The sequence below is a fragment of the Lolium rigidum genome, chromosome 3 (genome assembly GCF_022539505.1).
Source record: "Lolium rigidum isolate FL_2022 chromosome 3, APGP_CSIRO_Lrig_0.1, whole genome shotgun sequence".
Lineage (NCBI taxonomy): Eukaryota > Viridiplantae > Streptophyta > Magnoliopsida > Poales > Poaceae > Lolium > Lolium rigidum.
In genome coordinates, this window is record NC_061510.1 from 95,979,783 (window position 1) to 95,997,888 (window position 18,106).

At 46.0% G+C, this 18,106-nt stretch overlaps 1 protein-coding gene across 1 annotated transcript; it reads left to right on the top strand.

Moving 5' to 3' along the window:
* The first annotated feature begins 249 nt into the window (after nt 1–249).
* On the top strand, nt 250–3,406 carry LOC124697724 (tyrosine-specific transport system-like). The gene is made up of 6 exons (XM_047230271.1): nt 250–750; nt 1,375–1,771; nt 2,067–2,204; nt 2,288–2,447; nt 2,567–2,864; nt 2,979–3,406. Exons 1-6 carry the CDS (start codon nt 403–405, stop codon nt 3,234–3,236), a joined length of 1,599 nt encoding a protein of 532 aa, XP_047086227.1. The 5' UTR covers nt 250–402; the 3' UTR covers nt 3,237–3,406.
* Nucleotides 3,407–18,106: the final 14,700 nt, after the last annotated feature.

The window sequence follows — 18,106 nt, forward strand, 5'->3', positions numbered from 1 at the left end:
GTTGCAAAACGAGTTGGAGCTGAAGTTTGATGAAATCATCTGACCGAAAAGTCAGAATTAAGTTTGCTGTTAGTCATGTGAGAATTAGTCACTCAAAAATATCCTACTGTATCATTTTTCGTACGCTACCAAAATCGAGACATGCACGGTCCAGAATCTCCGAGTAGCCGTGCCCTATGCTCACGCTCTGTGCACCACAGCTTCAAAGATTCCAGCTTTTCCGCAGACGACGACCGCAGCCAACAATCGAAATCCAGATTCCTTGGACGCGCGGTATATTCATTTCACAGGCCACTCCAGTGATGAGCTGAATATACCGCCACCAGATCGACTTCAGAATCCCCTTCTCAATCTGTCATCAAGCCATTAGCCATCCCGATTCACGAACCAGATAGCTCCTGGATGCAGGGCGTCGTGACCAGGCGCGCGCGCTACTGCCCGGCGAAGCTCCAGCGCCAAGTACCCTCCAGCTGCCGAGCACCGCGCGTATCCACAAGCTTTAGCTGCCGCGATGGCAGTCGGTGCAGCGTCGCTCCGGGCGAGAGGCCCCGGGCCGTCGTGGTGAGAGCGGGCGTTGGCCCGGGGATAGGAGATGGGGAGCAAGCAGCGCCGCGGCGACAGGACGTCGTCGGAGCAGCGTCGACGACGGGTGGCGCTAAGAGAGGGACCGTGGCTGGCGCCGTCGCGCTCATAGTCGGCACGAGCATCGGGTCCGGCATCCTCGCCGTGCCGCAGAGCACAGCACCCGCGGTGAGTTTATCTTCCCTCTGCTCTGCCGCCGGTGGCAAAGAGAATTTCACTGGCATGGTCGTCAGATGCAGCATTAAGCAGCCAAACGCGGATGCCAGTAAATTCTGTGCGTAGGTATTGCAGGTAGTGAAGTGAAATGTCCAAACCGCTGTTATTGGATTGTCCTTTTTGAGCTCGTCGACAGTACTTCAACTACAAGGACCCCTACAAGGTCAGGATGTAATGGAGTAATGGTGCATCTACCACCCTCTATCAGGACAGTGAATTATCCCCCATAGAAAAGTTGCAATGAACACATCTGAAAACAGCCACATGTACCCGCTCCACATAACCAACTGGCGCCGATGTGCCTGAGTCGCTGCGCGCATTCAATCGGTGCCTCGTTCGTCATTTTTGGCTGGCAGGATCAATCTCTGTCTGCTTAAATTGTCCCAACTTTAGACCTCACGATCTGGAAATACAGTGCCCAGAAATAGTAGGACAGAGAGCTGCATTCACCAAATACTGCCAGCTAATTGCAGTTGCTTATTATTCGCATGGATTAAACAGCAAACAGTACAATTTCTGAACGAATGCAGTATGTCAACACAAAATTTTAGTTAATACTGCTACTGCAATTGACAGGGTTTCGTTCCAAGCGCCGTGTGCATGGTCACCTGCTGGGCCTTCCTGGTGGCCGAAGCGCTCCTCCTCGCCGAGATCAACGTCCACCTGCGCCGGAAGCAGAAGAAAGACGGCGACGGTGGCGGCGGAGGGCTGGAGGTGATCTCAATGAAGAGCATGGCGCAGGAGACGCTGGGCGAGTGGGGAGGGAACCTGGCCGCCACAGCCTACCTATTCCTGTCATACACGTCCATGGTCGCCTACACGTCGAAATCCGGCGAGGTGCTCGCCCGCGTGATCGGCGTGCCCGAGCCCGTCTCCGGCGGCGCATTCACCGCAGCCGTCGCGCTCCTCATCGCCGCGGGAGGCACGGGCGTCACCGCCCAAGTGAACCAGCTGCTCACCTTCTTCATGATAGGTACTTTACGAGTACTACAAGTGCTTGCTCACAGCATGTAGTAACGGGCAACGGCTACCGCCTACCAGTGTAGTACGTGAGTTGTCATTTCCATGAGCAGCCAGTATGCATCACTGTTTTAGTAGATCTGCATTAACACACACGACGGAGCCAGGACAGGAAATCTTGCTTCGAGCACGTTGTTGTTTGCTCTGCAGTCTGAAGACTCTGAACATTTTCCCCAGTATCACATCACTAGTACTGCTGTAGTGCTGTACAGGCAGTATGTATCATCATGATCTGTCTATTACTGCAGGGTTGCTGCTAACGATCGAAGTCTCGGCCGTAGCGTTGGGCGGTGGCCTTGGCCTGCCAGCCAACACCCACTGGGAGCAGCTTCCCGCAACACTCCCGGTGATCATCTTCACTCTCGTCTACCACGACATCGCACCAGGTACATACAGAATTACAGATGTTCACCTTCTAGAAAGCCAGCCAGATAACCCCGTACTGAACATTGCTGATCTGATGTCGCAGTGATATGCGCGTACCTGGAAGGGGACCTCGCGAGGATCCGGCTCTCGATCATCGTCGGGAGCCTCGTGCCACTGCTGTCGCTGCTCGTGTGGGACGACATCGCACTGGGCCTCTCCACAGATCTCAAAGGGTTTGCCATTCTGGACATGATCAAGACAGAGTAAGCAAGTTCGCCCAGAGAACATGGCTGTACTTCTTCGATCCATCTGTCAGCGGTCTCTCAGCTGGATGACGCTGGAGGCATTGAACCGGCGAATCATGTGGGCGGTTCTCTTGCAGATGGGGCTACATGGTGGTGGAGACGTTCTCGCTCCTCGCTGTCGGGACGTCGCTCATCGGGACACTGCTCGGCGCCTCGCAGTTCTTCGTCGAGCAGATGACCAACCTAGCCTCCTCAACCGAGTACGAAAAGATCAACCAAGACGTCCACGAGGAAGATGGATCGAGTCATCTTGGTTGGAAAACACTGCTGGAAAGCAACAGGCTCAGTTACGTTGCCACTGGGGCCGTGGTTGTCCCAACCGTTCTGATAGCGGCTGCTGTCCCGGACTCCTTCTCCATAGCTACTGACATTGCAGTAAGCACACATCAAAGCATGGGCTCCATTTTGGCAGGAGTAACACATAAGCAAAGTGCCTTGCTACTACAACTTATCAGTAATAACCTGCCTGTCTGATTTCCACATGTTCAGGGCGGCTACTGCATGACCATCTTGTATGGTGTTCTCCCTCCGCTGATGGCCTGGTCTATTGGTTCCAAGTTATCTGACCAAAAAGCTGATCTTGCAGAAGCAGTAGAAACATCTAAGGAAATCAATCAAAAAGCGAGCTTCACTAGTGCGAAACCTGTACTGGTCGGGATGGGGGTGTTCTCTGTGCTCATGGTCTTCCAGCAAATCTTCCAAGACTTGCTCAGTTTTAACACGTATCTCCTCTCATGGGCTAGCTAGAGTAGAAAGTTCTGAATAAGTAGAGAATGTTTCTGATATGGGCTAGCAGCCCATTCCTGAACAAGAACCCTTCTCCATGCTCGGATCATGGATGATTCCCGGCGAAATATGTTAGGTTCACCATGTAAATCAGTAACTGCTAGAAGTCGAAATGAAAAAAATTCCTGCCGAACGACGCACCTTTCATCATTTTCTACAATGCTGCACATAATAAGAGCTTCCGTAACGCAGGAGCCAAGATCAAAATCCTGGTCCATGAGCATTGCCAGTCGCGTATTTCAAACGGCATCCGACAAAAACGTCGGATCGGCTTAATGGGAAACGCCGCTTGGTGGTGCTATATTTGGGGGGCGTCTGTTCCCAGCTGTGTCCGCCAAACACGGCTCCAAATATATTTTTTAAACAAAATTTTCATAATTTATTTATGATTCCATTGCTTACATAGAATAAAATACAAATAAAACATAAACGACCATCGTCGAACATCTTTCTATCGGTTCGAAACCTAAACTAGAGGCTTCTTCTCATCTTCGTCGTCCTCGCTTACGCCGATGTCGTCGTTGTTGTGGCAGTGTCCGCGGCACGATGTGTCCTCGAACACCTTCACGGAGAGTTCGGTGGCGTCTCCGTACAAGAAGCTCATCAAGCAGCTGACCTCTAGGTTGTGGGCGCAGGTGAACTTCTCCCAGCCAGTGTGTACGTACATCTGACCTTATTGGTCGAATCGGACCTCGATGAGCCACCGAAAAAAAATCTAGCTGGCTTCCCGCAGGTGCACCCCTCCCAACTCCTTGCTGTCGAGAAATCGTGCGAACTTCTCCGAGATCCTCTTTTTGCCGAAAGGGTCCTCATTGATGAGGACGACAGACTTGAAGAACTCCATGTTGTGGAAGAACTCTGTCTCCTCCGTAGATGACGGCGAGCGTGCAGTCGATCCACCATGACACCCCCTACAGCTACCAGGTCGTGGCGGCCACGTCTGCGGCTGCAGCCCCTGGAACCCGTCATGGAGCATTGAGAAGGAGGTGGAGGGCATTTCTTGGATTATGGAGGGGCGGCGCTAGCTTGTGGATGTGGGGAGCTAGGGTTGTGTGAGGGGGCGATGCGCGGACTCCCAGTTTATACACCGGAGTTAGACGAGGAGCGGTGGCACATTTAGGCCAGCGCGAGGGGATGTCTCCATGAGCAAGCACGCGCGACGAGAAGTCTCCCTGTGCTCATGGGGAAACTGCAACATCACTGTGAAACGTGTGCGGCCATTTATTTTTACACGGCTTGGCCATATGTAGGCGACGACACGTGGCAATCCTGTGTGGATGACATTGTGCTCGACACGACATTGCTGTGTTAGGGGGCACCGAATAGTGTATTAGGCCGCACCACACCGAAACAACCTTTGCACGTGTGGCTGGAAGCGGTCAAATATCTGGCCTGTTCCAGATCGCTTTAGGAAATGGTTTGAGAGACGGCGATTAAAGATGGACTTGTAGCCTCCGATCTTAGGCGCTTGAGCACCGGCGCTACTTCGTTTACTTGTCTCACAGTAGTGGAATGGCGTCGAGAACAGACTGTTGGTCTTGTCACTAGTGGAAAATGGTGCTTTTGCACCGGTTGGTAAGGGCCATATGCACCGGATGCCCAACCGGTGCAAAGCATCCGGTGCAAAAGGCCCCCCCTTTTGCACCGGTTCAGTTGCGAACCGGTGCTAAAGGGGCACCACGTGGCGGCCCCCGGGCGCCCGAGCGAGAGGATCTTTAACCGGTGCTAAAGGGTCTGCCGCGGCAGGAAAATGTCCCAAAACGCTGCCTCGGTAGAACCCCGCTACCGTAATTTTTTTTCGAATTATTTTTCACTCCCTCTTTTTTTTCTTTTTTTCAGAATTTCTAATATTTTAGTTATTTTACAAGTTTAGTCTCTAACTACCCTTATCTCTAGTCTAATTACTTACTCGTGCTCAAACTTCCCGCTCGGTCACCCATCCTCCCACTACTATAGTGGTAGCACGCTTAACTTTCAAGCTCCTTTCCATCCCGCATCCAAATGCTTCACGCGCATATATGTGATAGTAGTATCATATCAATCCTATTAACATATCGGTCGATGTCATATTTCTTTATTGTTCGAATTTCAAATAATTCTTTTAATAAACACAGGTAATGATATAATAATAATCTTGAATAAATAAATAAACATTAACTTTATGATTTGTATTATTTTTAATTATTTTTAATTTTTTGCCAAACCTAAAACCTAAAAATTTGAAAAACTTATAATTTGCAGAGTGTAATCTTTATGCAGGATGCAATTATTAATTTAATTTTGAAAACTAAAAAAAATATAAAATCCTAAATTTCTACAAAAAAAATAAAATCTTCCTGCTTTCATATTTCAATTTGGAATTTTGAGAATCTAAAAATTGGCTAACCGGGTATACCCCGGTGAATTCGGATGTAACCTTTTCCCACGATGATTTCGTTTTTTCCCGACGTCGTATGCAAAAGTTAATGCGGTTTTACCATTTTTCAAACTTTTTTTGCAAAAAAAGTTGAAATTGAAATTTGTTGATTTTCCCTAATAGTAGGTTGCATAACATACAGGAATCTCAAAAGATTTTATTTTTTGAATTTTCTATCATTTTCTTTTCTATTTTACAGTGTTTAAAAAGGCGATCCACGGGGGGGGGGGTTGGAGGTGCGTGGGGAGAAGAAAAACCTTTTGCACACGAACCGGTGCTAAAGGTCTCGCACGAACCGGTGCTAATGCCCCCTGAATGTCCAGACCGCACGAACCGGTGGTAATGACCCCTTTAGCACCGGTTCGTGCCAAATCCGGTGCAAAAGCTCTTTGGAGCAAAAAAAACCAAAGCCCTTATTTCTACTAGTGTGTGTCAATACATGCTGGCCGCGTGCTGCCCACCTGTGTTCGAGCCTTGAGATCGGCAAGATGCTTAGGAGTTTTCTTCTATAAAAATACCAACAGATGCCAGTGTCTTGGTTGGTCTTTTTTTCTTTCAATTTTTGGAATTCAGGGGCGTCTGTGGGCTAGCAACCTCTGAAAAAACAAGCGCCCAGCTTTGTAATCAGCAGCCCTTAGCTGAAGAGACGATTTTAGGAGAATTATTTTTTATTACTTAAGCGCCCGTATTGAGTGGCTCAAGAAACAATTTTTTTATCATATCACATAACTTTAAGTTATTTCGAACGTTGTAAATGGACCAGGTTTCGTGGAAGTGTTAAACGAAAAAGGAGCCGAGAAATGAGACTAGAAAATATTAACTTCTAAACCAGGTTTCATGAATTTCATGAATCGACAGACTGTGCAGATTTTTTATTTGTTTGATATATTTTCCTTTCCCTGATCTTCTATTTATTTTTGTCTTTCTTATGAACAATTTCTAATATGCATGCAAAAGTTCCTTCAATTATATAGTTATTACTCAGGGTGTGACTATTTTCCGACTGAGAACTAACTTCGTTCTCAGTCAAATAATGTTATTAAATTTTAGTTGCAACTTATAACTAGTACGAGTCATAATGCAAATTAAATAGTGTAAATTTTACTGAGCAACGAAGTTAGTTCTCAGCTAGCTGAAAACTAGCAAATACTTTTTAAATTTTGAGATTCAGAAAGATAAAATCCGTCCATTGATAGGCTGAGCGGGACCTTGCAAAAAATGGTATGGGCGAGAATGCAGCCCACATGAGCTCGTTTAAGGTGTCTCAGTGGCATTTGACACAAGGCTCGCCAAATGGGAGCCCACCAACAGATGTGGCCTTCCTATAATAGGACCTATGGCGAGCAGTAGCTTGAACTCGCCTACACGATCGGTATAGGTATTTTAACTGATCAACAGGCCTGTTTTTCTTTTAATTTATATAAATTTCATGACTTCTCAACAATAATGTAGTCCTAGATTTTTTTTTGAACTCGCGTTAATAACTAGACATAATGTTCCCGTGTTAAAAAAATGTCCACACATTCAAAAGAAAATGATCATGTATTTCAGAAAGTATGTTAATGTTATTTCTGAATAACTATTCATAAAAATAACAACAAACAGGAAAATAATGTTCAAACTAAGAAAAATCTCGTTGCATTTTAAAAATTCTTTAGGTCTTCTTAAAAAAATATTCATGCATTTTTTTCTTCTAAAATGGTCTTATTCTAAAATGATGTTTCAAGAATAAAAAATTGGATGGGTCCCAATGAAGTGTGCATTAATCACATAAAGGATATTCATATATTTACCAAAAATAATTAATAAAAAGAAAAAGAAATATTAGCGAGTGAAAAGTGAAATTAAACATGTCCACCCAACTCAATATAATTGTTCATATCGTTTTCCTAAATACATGGAAGAAAATAAAATACAAAAATAGAGTGAAGAAATAAGAGAGGGAGAAAACAAGGAAAAAAGAGATAGCAACATAAAATGGACATACCTAGGAAAAGGTCGACCTTTCCATATGCCCAATAGGTTCAGTGCGGAGCGTTCCATGGGGGGAGCCTTGTCCCCTTTTCTATCGTTTTCTTCTACTCCTTCGGTTCTAAATACTTGTTGAAGATATATTAGAGCATCTCAAATCGCGTCTTCCAAACTGTCCCCCAAATGTGCCGAATTGAGAGTTTAGGGGACATGTTTCATTTGTGCTGCGTTTGGGGGACGTCGCTCCCCAGCCGCATTCCCCAAACGCCGCCCCCAAACATTAAAATACTCTTCTTTTTTTGCATTTTTTATTTCAATAAAGAGAAGAAATATTCCACAAACTAATACATAATTGGGAACGTGGTTTACACGAAGACATAATTTGGATCATGGTTTTTCACAAACTAATACATAGTTTGAACCATGGTTGACACAAATATAAAATATTGCAAAATAACTAAACCTAACCTAGCTAGGTGCGACGAGACGCTTCGCTACGCCTCTGCGGGAACTGCACCGTCGATGTGCGCCAATAACTTCCGTCGCGAGGTAGTCGATGGTTAGGTTAAAATTCAATGTGCTGCTGACGGGTTGGCCCCGCCACTCTCCGCCTCGCTTTTCGGTGTGTCCGGCGTCCCCGGAGCGTCTCCTGTGGGGCGGGGACGGGCTCGGGACGCCGGACACCGTATCGGACCGTGCCGGACAAAAAGCGGCTTCGAGGGACGCGGCTGGGAACATTTTTTTGTCCGGCGCGCCGCAAATCCCTTTGGGGAATGATTTGGGGGACGCGACTGGAGATGCTCTTAAACCGGATTTTTGTACGTCATTCGCGTGTACTTCCATGTGTAGTGAATGTGTATTCCAAGTACACGTCTTGTACTTGAAGGTGCAACACACACGTGCTTTCGTATACTTCCTCCGATTCATATTACTTGTCACTAGTATGGAATTATGGATGTACCAAGAATTAAGATATGGCTAGATACATCTGTATTAGTTGTGTGCTTTCTGGCACTAGCAAAGTCGTACGCACTTCCAGACTTCTAGTTACCAGTTGTATACGTGTGTTTTCCTCTTGCTCCGCTCCAGCTCTCCCGACCCCAAAATTTCTTTTTCTAGGTGATGTGGGCATTACCCTTTGGGTACCCGACATTAGTCTACCTCCTTTGACCCAATTAGGGGCTCACGAAGATTGTCCAAAGACCAAGGTGGGCCCATACATCGGTTCCAACAAAGGATACCTACCAGAAGACAGATTCTTGATGAACAAGGCAAGAAGACGTCAATAAAGGAAAGACTAGATTAGATTTCATTGTAACCTAGTCGAGTTCGGACAGGAATCTCGGGACCTGGCCTGCTATATAAAGGCCAGGAAAGGACCTGCCGAACGACAGAACAAGAGTACGTAGAACCATCGCAACTTAGAGCACAAACCCTAGAATCCTTGCCTCTCAGCGAGTCGACCATAGCAGCCTATCAGCTACCCCATTGTAACCCGACATATTCGATAAATCAAGATCAGACAAGCAGGAAGTAAGGGTTTTACCTCATCGAGGGTCCCAAACCTGGGTAAATCTCTCTCCCCGTTTGTTTGGTATCCGATGTCTCGTGATAGTCTGCAGGATTTCGTCAACCCTAAGCCCCTCATGGTGGGCATTGCCGAGGAGCTCCCTCGTCACTAGGTCTTTGCTTCTTACCTCGAATCCCCATGGCATAGCTGCCTATCTCTCAATTCTTCCCTCCAATCCCCATCCCCTTGATATGTAGTTGATTTGAAACTAGAAAATAACTCTACTTTGTTGGATTTAGTGCGTGGTTGGAATACACATTAAAACTGATCTACTCCATACTATTTTTTGTGTGTAAATCCATTAGGTAGGTCCACTTTAATTCAAGTCTTCAAGATACATCCATTGAGAAATTTTACAAAAGAAAAGGAGATTTTGCATTTGCAGCTGTCGAAGGTTGTTCCTTTGTTTTACAAGAATTTCATGCAATATTTTTTGGCACTATAGATAATTGGCCCTCCCTTTGTTTCTGTTGAAATATTGGGCCTACACTTAATGGCCCATACTAGATTTCAGATTTTCCTATAAATCTCAAAGCCCACATAGTGGAAGCCTTGTGAGTTTGAGCCCAAGTTGGTGGCAGCTCACTAGGGAGTGGCAAGAGGTGGGAAGTTTAGTCCCACATGGAAAGTTGGGAGGAAGTTAGACCACCTTATAAGGTGGGTTGTTCCACCACTAGTAAGTGAGTGAGAAAAGGAGTGCTACACGCGCGCGCTCCTCCTCCTCCTCGCTCGTCTCGACACGACACGACACGACACGACACGCGTGCCGCGCTCGTGGTGAGTGGATTGAGCCTCGAGCCGAGACTTTCCTTACTTTTTGCAGCTCAGGAAAACGAACAGAGTCCTAGACGGACGCGTCGCAGTTAGTCGGTTCGGGTCGCTCCCGGATCGTGGGCTATCTGTAACCGACTCAAAACGTTCGTGCGACGTGGGCGTGGCCCACGTTTCCTAGGGTTTTCTGAGCCTATATAATCTCTTGCCCGGCTACCGCAGAAACATACTGAATACACGAGTTAGGGTTTCCACCTCTCTCTGCTTCCGCCGCCATCGTAGCCTACTCCATCCCGCGCGCCGACGTGCATCGGCGAACGGGAGAGCAGGTCTCCGGAACCGCTCGTCCTTGCGATCCCGTACGGGAGAGGGCGAATTAGGTTTTTGGGAAGCGCTCTGCGCGACTGCTCAAGCTCTTCATCACGGGTTGCCTTCCGTCCAAGTCGGGCGGTGCTGCCTACCGCCGTCTTCAACGCCGTCTACTACGACCCGTCGTCCCCGTCATCAACAACGTTGTCATCAACAACGTTACTGCTGCAACATCGTCTGCTACACCTTCACCGCCACCTCCACCAGATCGGTACGTGCGACATATCTCGATCTATTTAGCGATGGATGTTGTACTGTTTGCTCTGCTACTATTCATGTTGATCACTGCATCTAATATGTTCGAGTTTCACATGTTAGTAGTTACTGTCGTCATGCTTAATATTCTGGAATTAATCATGAAAATTGTACCTAATTATCCAACAGTTTTGCCCCACGCTCCGCCGGTGCTTTCCGGTGCAATGGTGCTTCCAGGTGCAGTGCTCGGGTGCTTCGAAGTACATGTCTTGCACTTTCAAGCGCAAGGCGCTTGTATTAGTTTTGAAGTATGAAAAAGAAGTTTGTCAAAATCTATTAACGTGGCAAAATAGAAAATACAGACGCATCCATCATAAGAAAAATATCACCCAGACACTCTGTTTTTACGATACTTGTCAAGTATGACAGGCGCCACATGTAAAAAATAGAGGAAACTGTAGATCTTTGCAAAATTCAGCATTTTCTAGTGATTTCAAAACAATATAGGGAAAATAAAGAAAAAAACGTTCATTTTGTTGGTGCACCCCAGCCAAGGTACAAACGCAGGCGACGCTGGACTGTTCACGTTCGGACGGTTGGGAGTTTGGGCCATCCGACAGCACCGTGCGCTTAGGAGGTGTGTGTTTGGCCAGCAATGTCCAGGTTGAGCATGAGTCTACTAGAGTTGCGAGTGGGCTGTACAAGTGAGTAAGTCACTCATGTCTGGGCTGGTCTTTTCTCTGACGCCTGCTCTAGAATCCTACTCCCTCTATTTTAAAATGAGTGTCTTATTTTTTTCCTATCTACACAGTACATTTGTTTCTAGATAAAATTGATATACTTATTTTAAATCTGAAGTAATGTTATCTTAAAATATAACAACTGCTCTAGAATTTGCCACATGAGGGCTACCCTTACGTCTCGGTCCACGACTCCTGGTGTGGCCGCTAGCGCACCTGAAGCCCGAAGAGCCTATTAATTCGGGGGAAGAATCCAACGATAATTGTAGTTATAGTTCTACCACGTGCACAACATCGGGTGGTGGGAGCAACGCCTGGGTGAATAAAACTATCTCAACTCTACTCACATACTGACGCCTATCTTTATGGCGATGTCTCATAATAGATAGCAACGTGTGCTCATCGATTGTTCAGATCGGTAAAGATGGTGCATTTTTGGATCTGGCAATGGCGAAGGCTTGGCATCTCTTTCAACGTGTGTTTAGGTGGCGGTTACTAGCTTCGACACGTGTAGGAAACCCTAGAAATGGTTATGTATTTTGTTATCCTTTAAGGCTCTATTTGCAAAGTTTTCGTAACAGTTTTTTTTCTCCTAATCTGTCTATTCTTTTTAGATTTTTAAAACTAAGTTACTTGATTTTTTATTAATAAACTACGTGATTGCTCTAAGGGAAAAAAAAAACTAGGACAGGGAGAGGCAGCTAGGAGCCTACGACAACGTTCTTTCAGTCTCTTCTTCCCGTCACCACCGTGATCGGTACATGCTAACGGCACTTGCCACTTGGAAAAGGGGTATCCACAATGTATTATAGCACCTGGCAATCATAGATGAACAGGCTCCGCTGCCTCCTACTGACCAGCACCACTTCCCACAGGGTTTGGCACGGCGCCGAATCATCATCACCACCACCATCAGTTCATACTCAGAGCCTAGACCGGCCGCGCGCGTGAACTGCACAGGATAAACGGCGTGCATGCACTCGAGTGCTTGTACCTTTGTTGGATCCTCACACCGACCGGCTGCCGCGCGAGCTCATTGATGTTTCCGTTGGTTTTCGTCGTCGCCCGTTGGCTCGCTTGTCCTCGACCGGGGACAGAGGGAAAGCAGCGGCACGTACGTCCGGACGTGACCGTTGATCCACCATGCATACGTCTGCCCTCTGTCGTCTGCACCGTCGGTGCAAATTAACGGGCGTATTTGCAACGGTTTATCCTAGCTAGCTTTAGCTAGTACTCTGACAGGGCAAAAGTAGCTGACAACTTTTTTCTTTCGATATAGGGAGTATCACACCGGTTTCTGCATCATGATGATGCACACAACTTTTTATTAAAAAAAATCCAAGTTTAGTATTTGTGTTACAACTCAAGCATCGCTCAAAATTGATACAAAAATCAACCAGCGAAAAAAGCACAAACTACTCCGAATAGCCATCAAAGTAGTCTCCTAGTATGACGCCAGTCAGTCTGGCACCAGATATCCTGAGCGACCATCTGAAGCCGTGTGCATCCAGTAACCATAGCATCCCGCTGTCCCACCGGCGACAGGAAATCTCAAAGCTGAACCCAATGTGACACCAAATGGATAACCTGCAAGAAATGAAAAGATTGTTTTTTTGTTAAAGATAATATCATTCCTGACCCTCCATATAGACCAACATAAAGCAGAAACTCCAATACGGATAAAAGACTTAGATTGTCTATCTACTCCATTCAACCAATTACCAAACATATTAGTAACATTGGTTGGAGGTGGAAGATCATAAGTGAAATTTAATGTACGCCAAAGAAGCTTAGCTAAAGGACACTTAAAGAAAAGGTGTTGGATCGATTCCTCTTCTCCACAGAAGACACATTTCGTACACCCATTCCAATGTCGTTTGACTAGATTATCTTTAGTCAACAGAACCTTATTACTCAAAAACCACATAAATATTTTATCTTGAGGGGAATTTTAACCTTTCATAAGTACTATACTTTCTCAAAAAAGGGGTATGATCACTCATAATATCCTCATACATCGACTTTATCTTAAACAATCCATTAGTTGTGAGATTCCATACAAAGCAGTCACTTTCTTCATTCAAGTTTACCGTCATCAGTTTACCGTAAACAATCCATTAGTTGTGAGAAGCTAACAACTGATGCTGGAAGCTTGCAATCAGCTAGAACAACAATATAGCCACACTCTCAGCTGCGAACATAGCTAACATTGTCACTCTACCTAATATTTGAACATACTCTACCTAATATTTGAACATAGCGAGAATGTTAGGCGACGTCGACATTGATTTTACCATATCTACTCATCGGGTCATCTTCCGACTGTTCTTTTTTCCCCGTCAAACAAATCTTGCCGGTAACGCAAATTGCCTGGCCATTCTATTACAAGGTTGAATCAGTTCACCATGGAGAAAGTGCCATACTATGCATGCCGATATCGCAAACGTTTCTTGCAACCCTAAATCACTGAGGACACGGTATCGTTTTCTTTGCTGACTTACCAGATATTACAAAACATTTTTCTCTCTTCGAAGAGGAGGATAACACCCTGCCTCTGCATCGAATGATGCAGGAATCCATATATTGTTGAAAATTTTAACAACGACAAGCTATTGGTCCGTAACGGTCCAAGAAAAGCTCAGTGTAACTCTTTTGAAACCTCAATGGCTCTCTGAATGCTAGGCAACATCGAAATTGATTTTATCTACTCATCACTCATCTTCTGAATCTTCCTTTTCCCGCCTCACTACGTTTGCTAATAACACAAATTGACACCCCAACATTCTATTACATGGTTGAATCAGTTTACCATGGAGAAATTGCCGCCGTTCCAGCCAGAGATATACCATATGCCCGCATCGCAACATTTTATGTAACCCCGAGTGATTGAGGACATGTGATTGTTTTCCTTGCCGACTAACTAGATGTTCCATAACTACTTATTCGGAACGGTCCTCAACAAAAGCTCGATCTAACTATTTCCAAACCTGAACAGCTCTCCAAAATTTGAAAACGAGCTGCCATATATATATCTTCAGCACCCTGGTAGTGGATCAGGCACTGAGCATTGACAAGGACGTGGAATAGCGGTATCGTTCCTTGTAACGCCTTCCATGTGAAGATTTCAAAAAATAATATCCCCCCCCCCCCAAAAAAAAAGGATCGAAGGGCCACCAAACACTTGTGTATTCTAAATGGAGACCTACACCCCCACGTATGCACACGTATGCTTATGCTTTTCCGGCTGATCTAGATTCCCACAAATATGCCAACCTATTGCTGAGAAGACAATATGCCAAATTACAGTGAAATCACTATGCACTGTAGACATGCTAATTAGTTGATCGCTCCACAAAAGAAGCAGGACCATATAGATAAATATAAAGACGCACCTGCACGTACATATACAAGGATTGAGATGTATGGCCTACCGATCGACCGACGACTGAAGCCTGATACGTCGCATACGGATCGACGGCGACTTGACACCATTATACAAGATACGACTACTGTTCATCAGTGTACGTACGCATCCATATTTGTTTAGTTTTTTCGCTTGGTTTCCAAGCATGATAATGTAACAAGTGGAAGATGCAAAAGGCATATGTGGTTAGTTATTATACGCTGGAACTGGAAGCCTAGAACACGTATGTAAGGGATATGGACGACAGGAGGCTGCATTTGTCAGTGAGGAAGGAGATGCAGTGAGAGTGTGGCTTTCGACTATAATACTGCGAGGCAATCACCTGGCAAGCTTATTCTGATATCACCTTCCACTGGGACAGGGAAATCTGGAGCTTTAGCTGCGCTCTGTTCAGTAAAGAAGAACACGGAGATCAGAATCCAGGAAAGTATGTCTTCTACCAATTTCTATACTTAGTCTGGTGCCAATTTCTGATGGCTCATGTTACCCAATTCGTTGAGTTATGGGCAAAGCTAAGGGAGGTGCAACTTTATACTTACATTGAGGACGACACCATTTCCAATCTTTCGGCGAACGGACAATAGTACTTGACAGCTTCGGCATTGAAGGTGCAATTCCTCAAGCCGAGATGAACACCGTGGTGCGAAAGATTTTTTTTTTTTTTGAAACGTCACAGGAGAGCTGCGGTATTCATTAGAAGAAGGCTTGGGTTACAAGGAACCGAAAAACAAAAGGAAAACAAAACGCAACGTTAAACGCTGGGGTTAAACCCTCACTCTCGCGGGTCAAGCTGCCGGCCTCTGGCCAGCACCCAAATCGAGAACTCATCGGCGACCTCTGCAACCACAATGGGCACCGGCATATCCTTGTTACCAAAAATGCGGTGGTTCCTCTCCTTCCAAAGCACCCACAACACCAGCAAAAGGACCGATCCTGTGCGCTTGCGACCGTGCACCATTGCCGTGGCGATAGTGGAGGCGAGCCACTCCAGCGTGCTCGAGGGCGTGCCCCAAGAGAGCGGAGAGAGCACGGGAAGGTGGTGGGCGTCCGCCACCGGTCCAGACCCACCGCGCCCACAGGCACTCCACAAGTAGGTGGATAGCCGTCTCAAGGCTCCGTCGACAGAGAGGGCAGAAGTAGGAGTTCGGCCACCGGCGCGCAAGAAGGCGGACGGCCGTGAGCAACCTGTTCTGGGCAGACAACCACCCAAAGAAGCGACACTTGGGCACGGCCTGCGCACTCCAAATGAGCTTGACGAAGGGAGAGGAGGTCGCACCAGAAAGCTGTAGCCGGTACACAGACTTGGAGGAGTAGACGCCGTCCTGAGAGAAGCGCCAGACGAAGGAGTCTGAGGTGCCATGCACCGGTGCGAAAGATTTTGGCCCATCGAAAAACCAAGTTCTTCATTTGGCTTCCAAGTGCCGTTGCATGCACAGCTCTAAAGGCTCATAAAAGGGTATGCAACGCATAGGAACGATTGAACGCGTTAAACCAGCTTTGCATTGGATTAGACAGCAACATGATAATTCATAGGCGCCAAAGTTGGGAGATTACGTCAAGCACGCCATAGTACAGTGTCATAAATAAACTAATTTGGGAGGTTTTTCGTAACCCTGTTTTTGGAGTACATACTACAGTTCACAAGTTCCATCAAGTTTTCCGAACGTTGCCGCAACATATTTGGGAATTCGAATGTTGCAAATGGTGGAGTTGAGTGTACTGTCTTCCTGTACAAGTCCATTGATATCAGGTTCCTTCGACATCAAGCAACGCGCACGCTAATGATTGATTTTGGTGATGGAGGTCTTTTCGGAACGTAGTAGCCACCTAATCTGCCAAAGGAAAACAATTCTCCATCCGTGCTAAATATCTTTGGCTGGTTTAATCAACATAGGTATGTTTTAGCTTACATTTTATCTAAATCTGTGACATATTCCGTGCAAGCTTATTGCCATTATTTTTATTTAATTAGCACTGGTGGGAGCACTTAATAATAGACCCGTCTTGTTCCCAGCAAGCTTTATGAAAACATATTCCGTGCTCTTTCAGTTCAAACAAAAACATGTTTCCCGAATTATTATTGCCATTATTTCAGCGTGCAAAAACGATGATGCTCCATTGCTCCCTCGGCCCGAAGTAGCTGTCACAGATTGAACTCGTAACAAGTATTTAGAACCATAGGGAGTAGTAAATCGCAACATGATTCGTGCAAGCATGAGTTGCAACTGCAACTTATTAATTTCACATGGAGTTGCAACCGAGAAAAATGCCTAGACCGATTTATTGCTTAGTGATTCGTGATAGTCGTGAGTTATGATATGAGTTGTAAATGCCCTGAATCGTTTGATTGCTTCATTCAGCGTGGAATCCAACAGAGATTAGATGACATCACGGTAGAAAACTATAGAACCTAATATCCGTTTCATGTTTATTTCGGTGAGCCTCAAGATATATATAGAGAGAGAGATACATGCAGAAGAAACTTGGAGTACAAGATGTTGTTGAGTCTTAATCGAACTAAACTCGTATACTCGTACTCTAGCAATCACCTGGTCAGTCTATTGAGAATATGTTGCACCCAAAACTGTGTCCTTAATTTAGCCAACTTGTAAGTGTAATTGACCATCATTTAGGGTGTGTTCGGTTTGGGGATGGGGTGGAACGGAATGAAACCGTTCCGCACCCAGAGCCCATTCCTGCGTTCGGTTGCAAACTGGAATGGAATGAAGTGGTTCCTCCAAATGGAATATTTCCTCTAGATCCGGAATGAAGTGGTTCCTCCGATTCGGCCGGACGAGGTGGAACGGGTGACTGTCACACGCCGATTAATTAAGTTTAGCAATAATTAACCAAGTTTAGCAATAATTAATCAAATTTAGCACTACTTAATCAAGTTTAGCAAATAATTAATCGAGTTTAGAATAATTAATCGGGTGATTATCTCACCCATTCCATTCCATTCTCATCCCATTCAAAAACCAAACACAAGGATGGAACCGTTCCGTGACAAAAAATTTGTCCAAACCGAACACAGAGATAAAACGGTTCCGTGCCAGTGGAATGGAATGGCACCCCATCCTCAAACCGAACACACCCTGAGGCCGAGAAGAGAATGGTTTGTCCATAACCCATCATTGACCACCTGGAGGTGGCGGGCAGAAGGCAACAAGCTGATCGAGGAGGGGCGACTTGCACGTACGTGCTGCGAATGGGAGCATGTGAAAAGGAAAGTCGGTTTCTCCCATTCATGCTGGCCGTGGCACCGTGCAGTAGAGACGCACGGACATGCGGTGCCGAGTGATGGACGAGTTGACGACCGAAAGAGGCGCGGGTGAGACGGCCGGCCACCGACACGACGTCCCTCCGATGATTTGC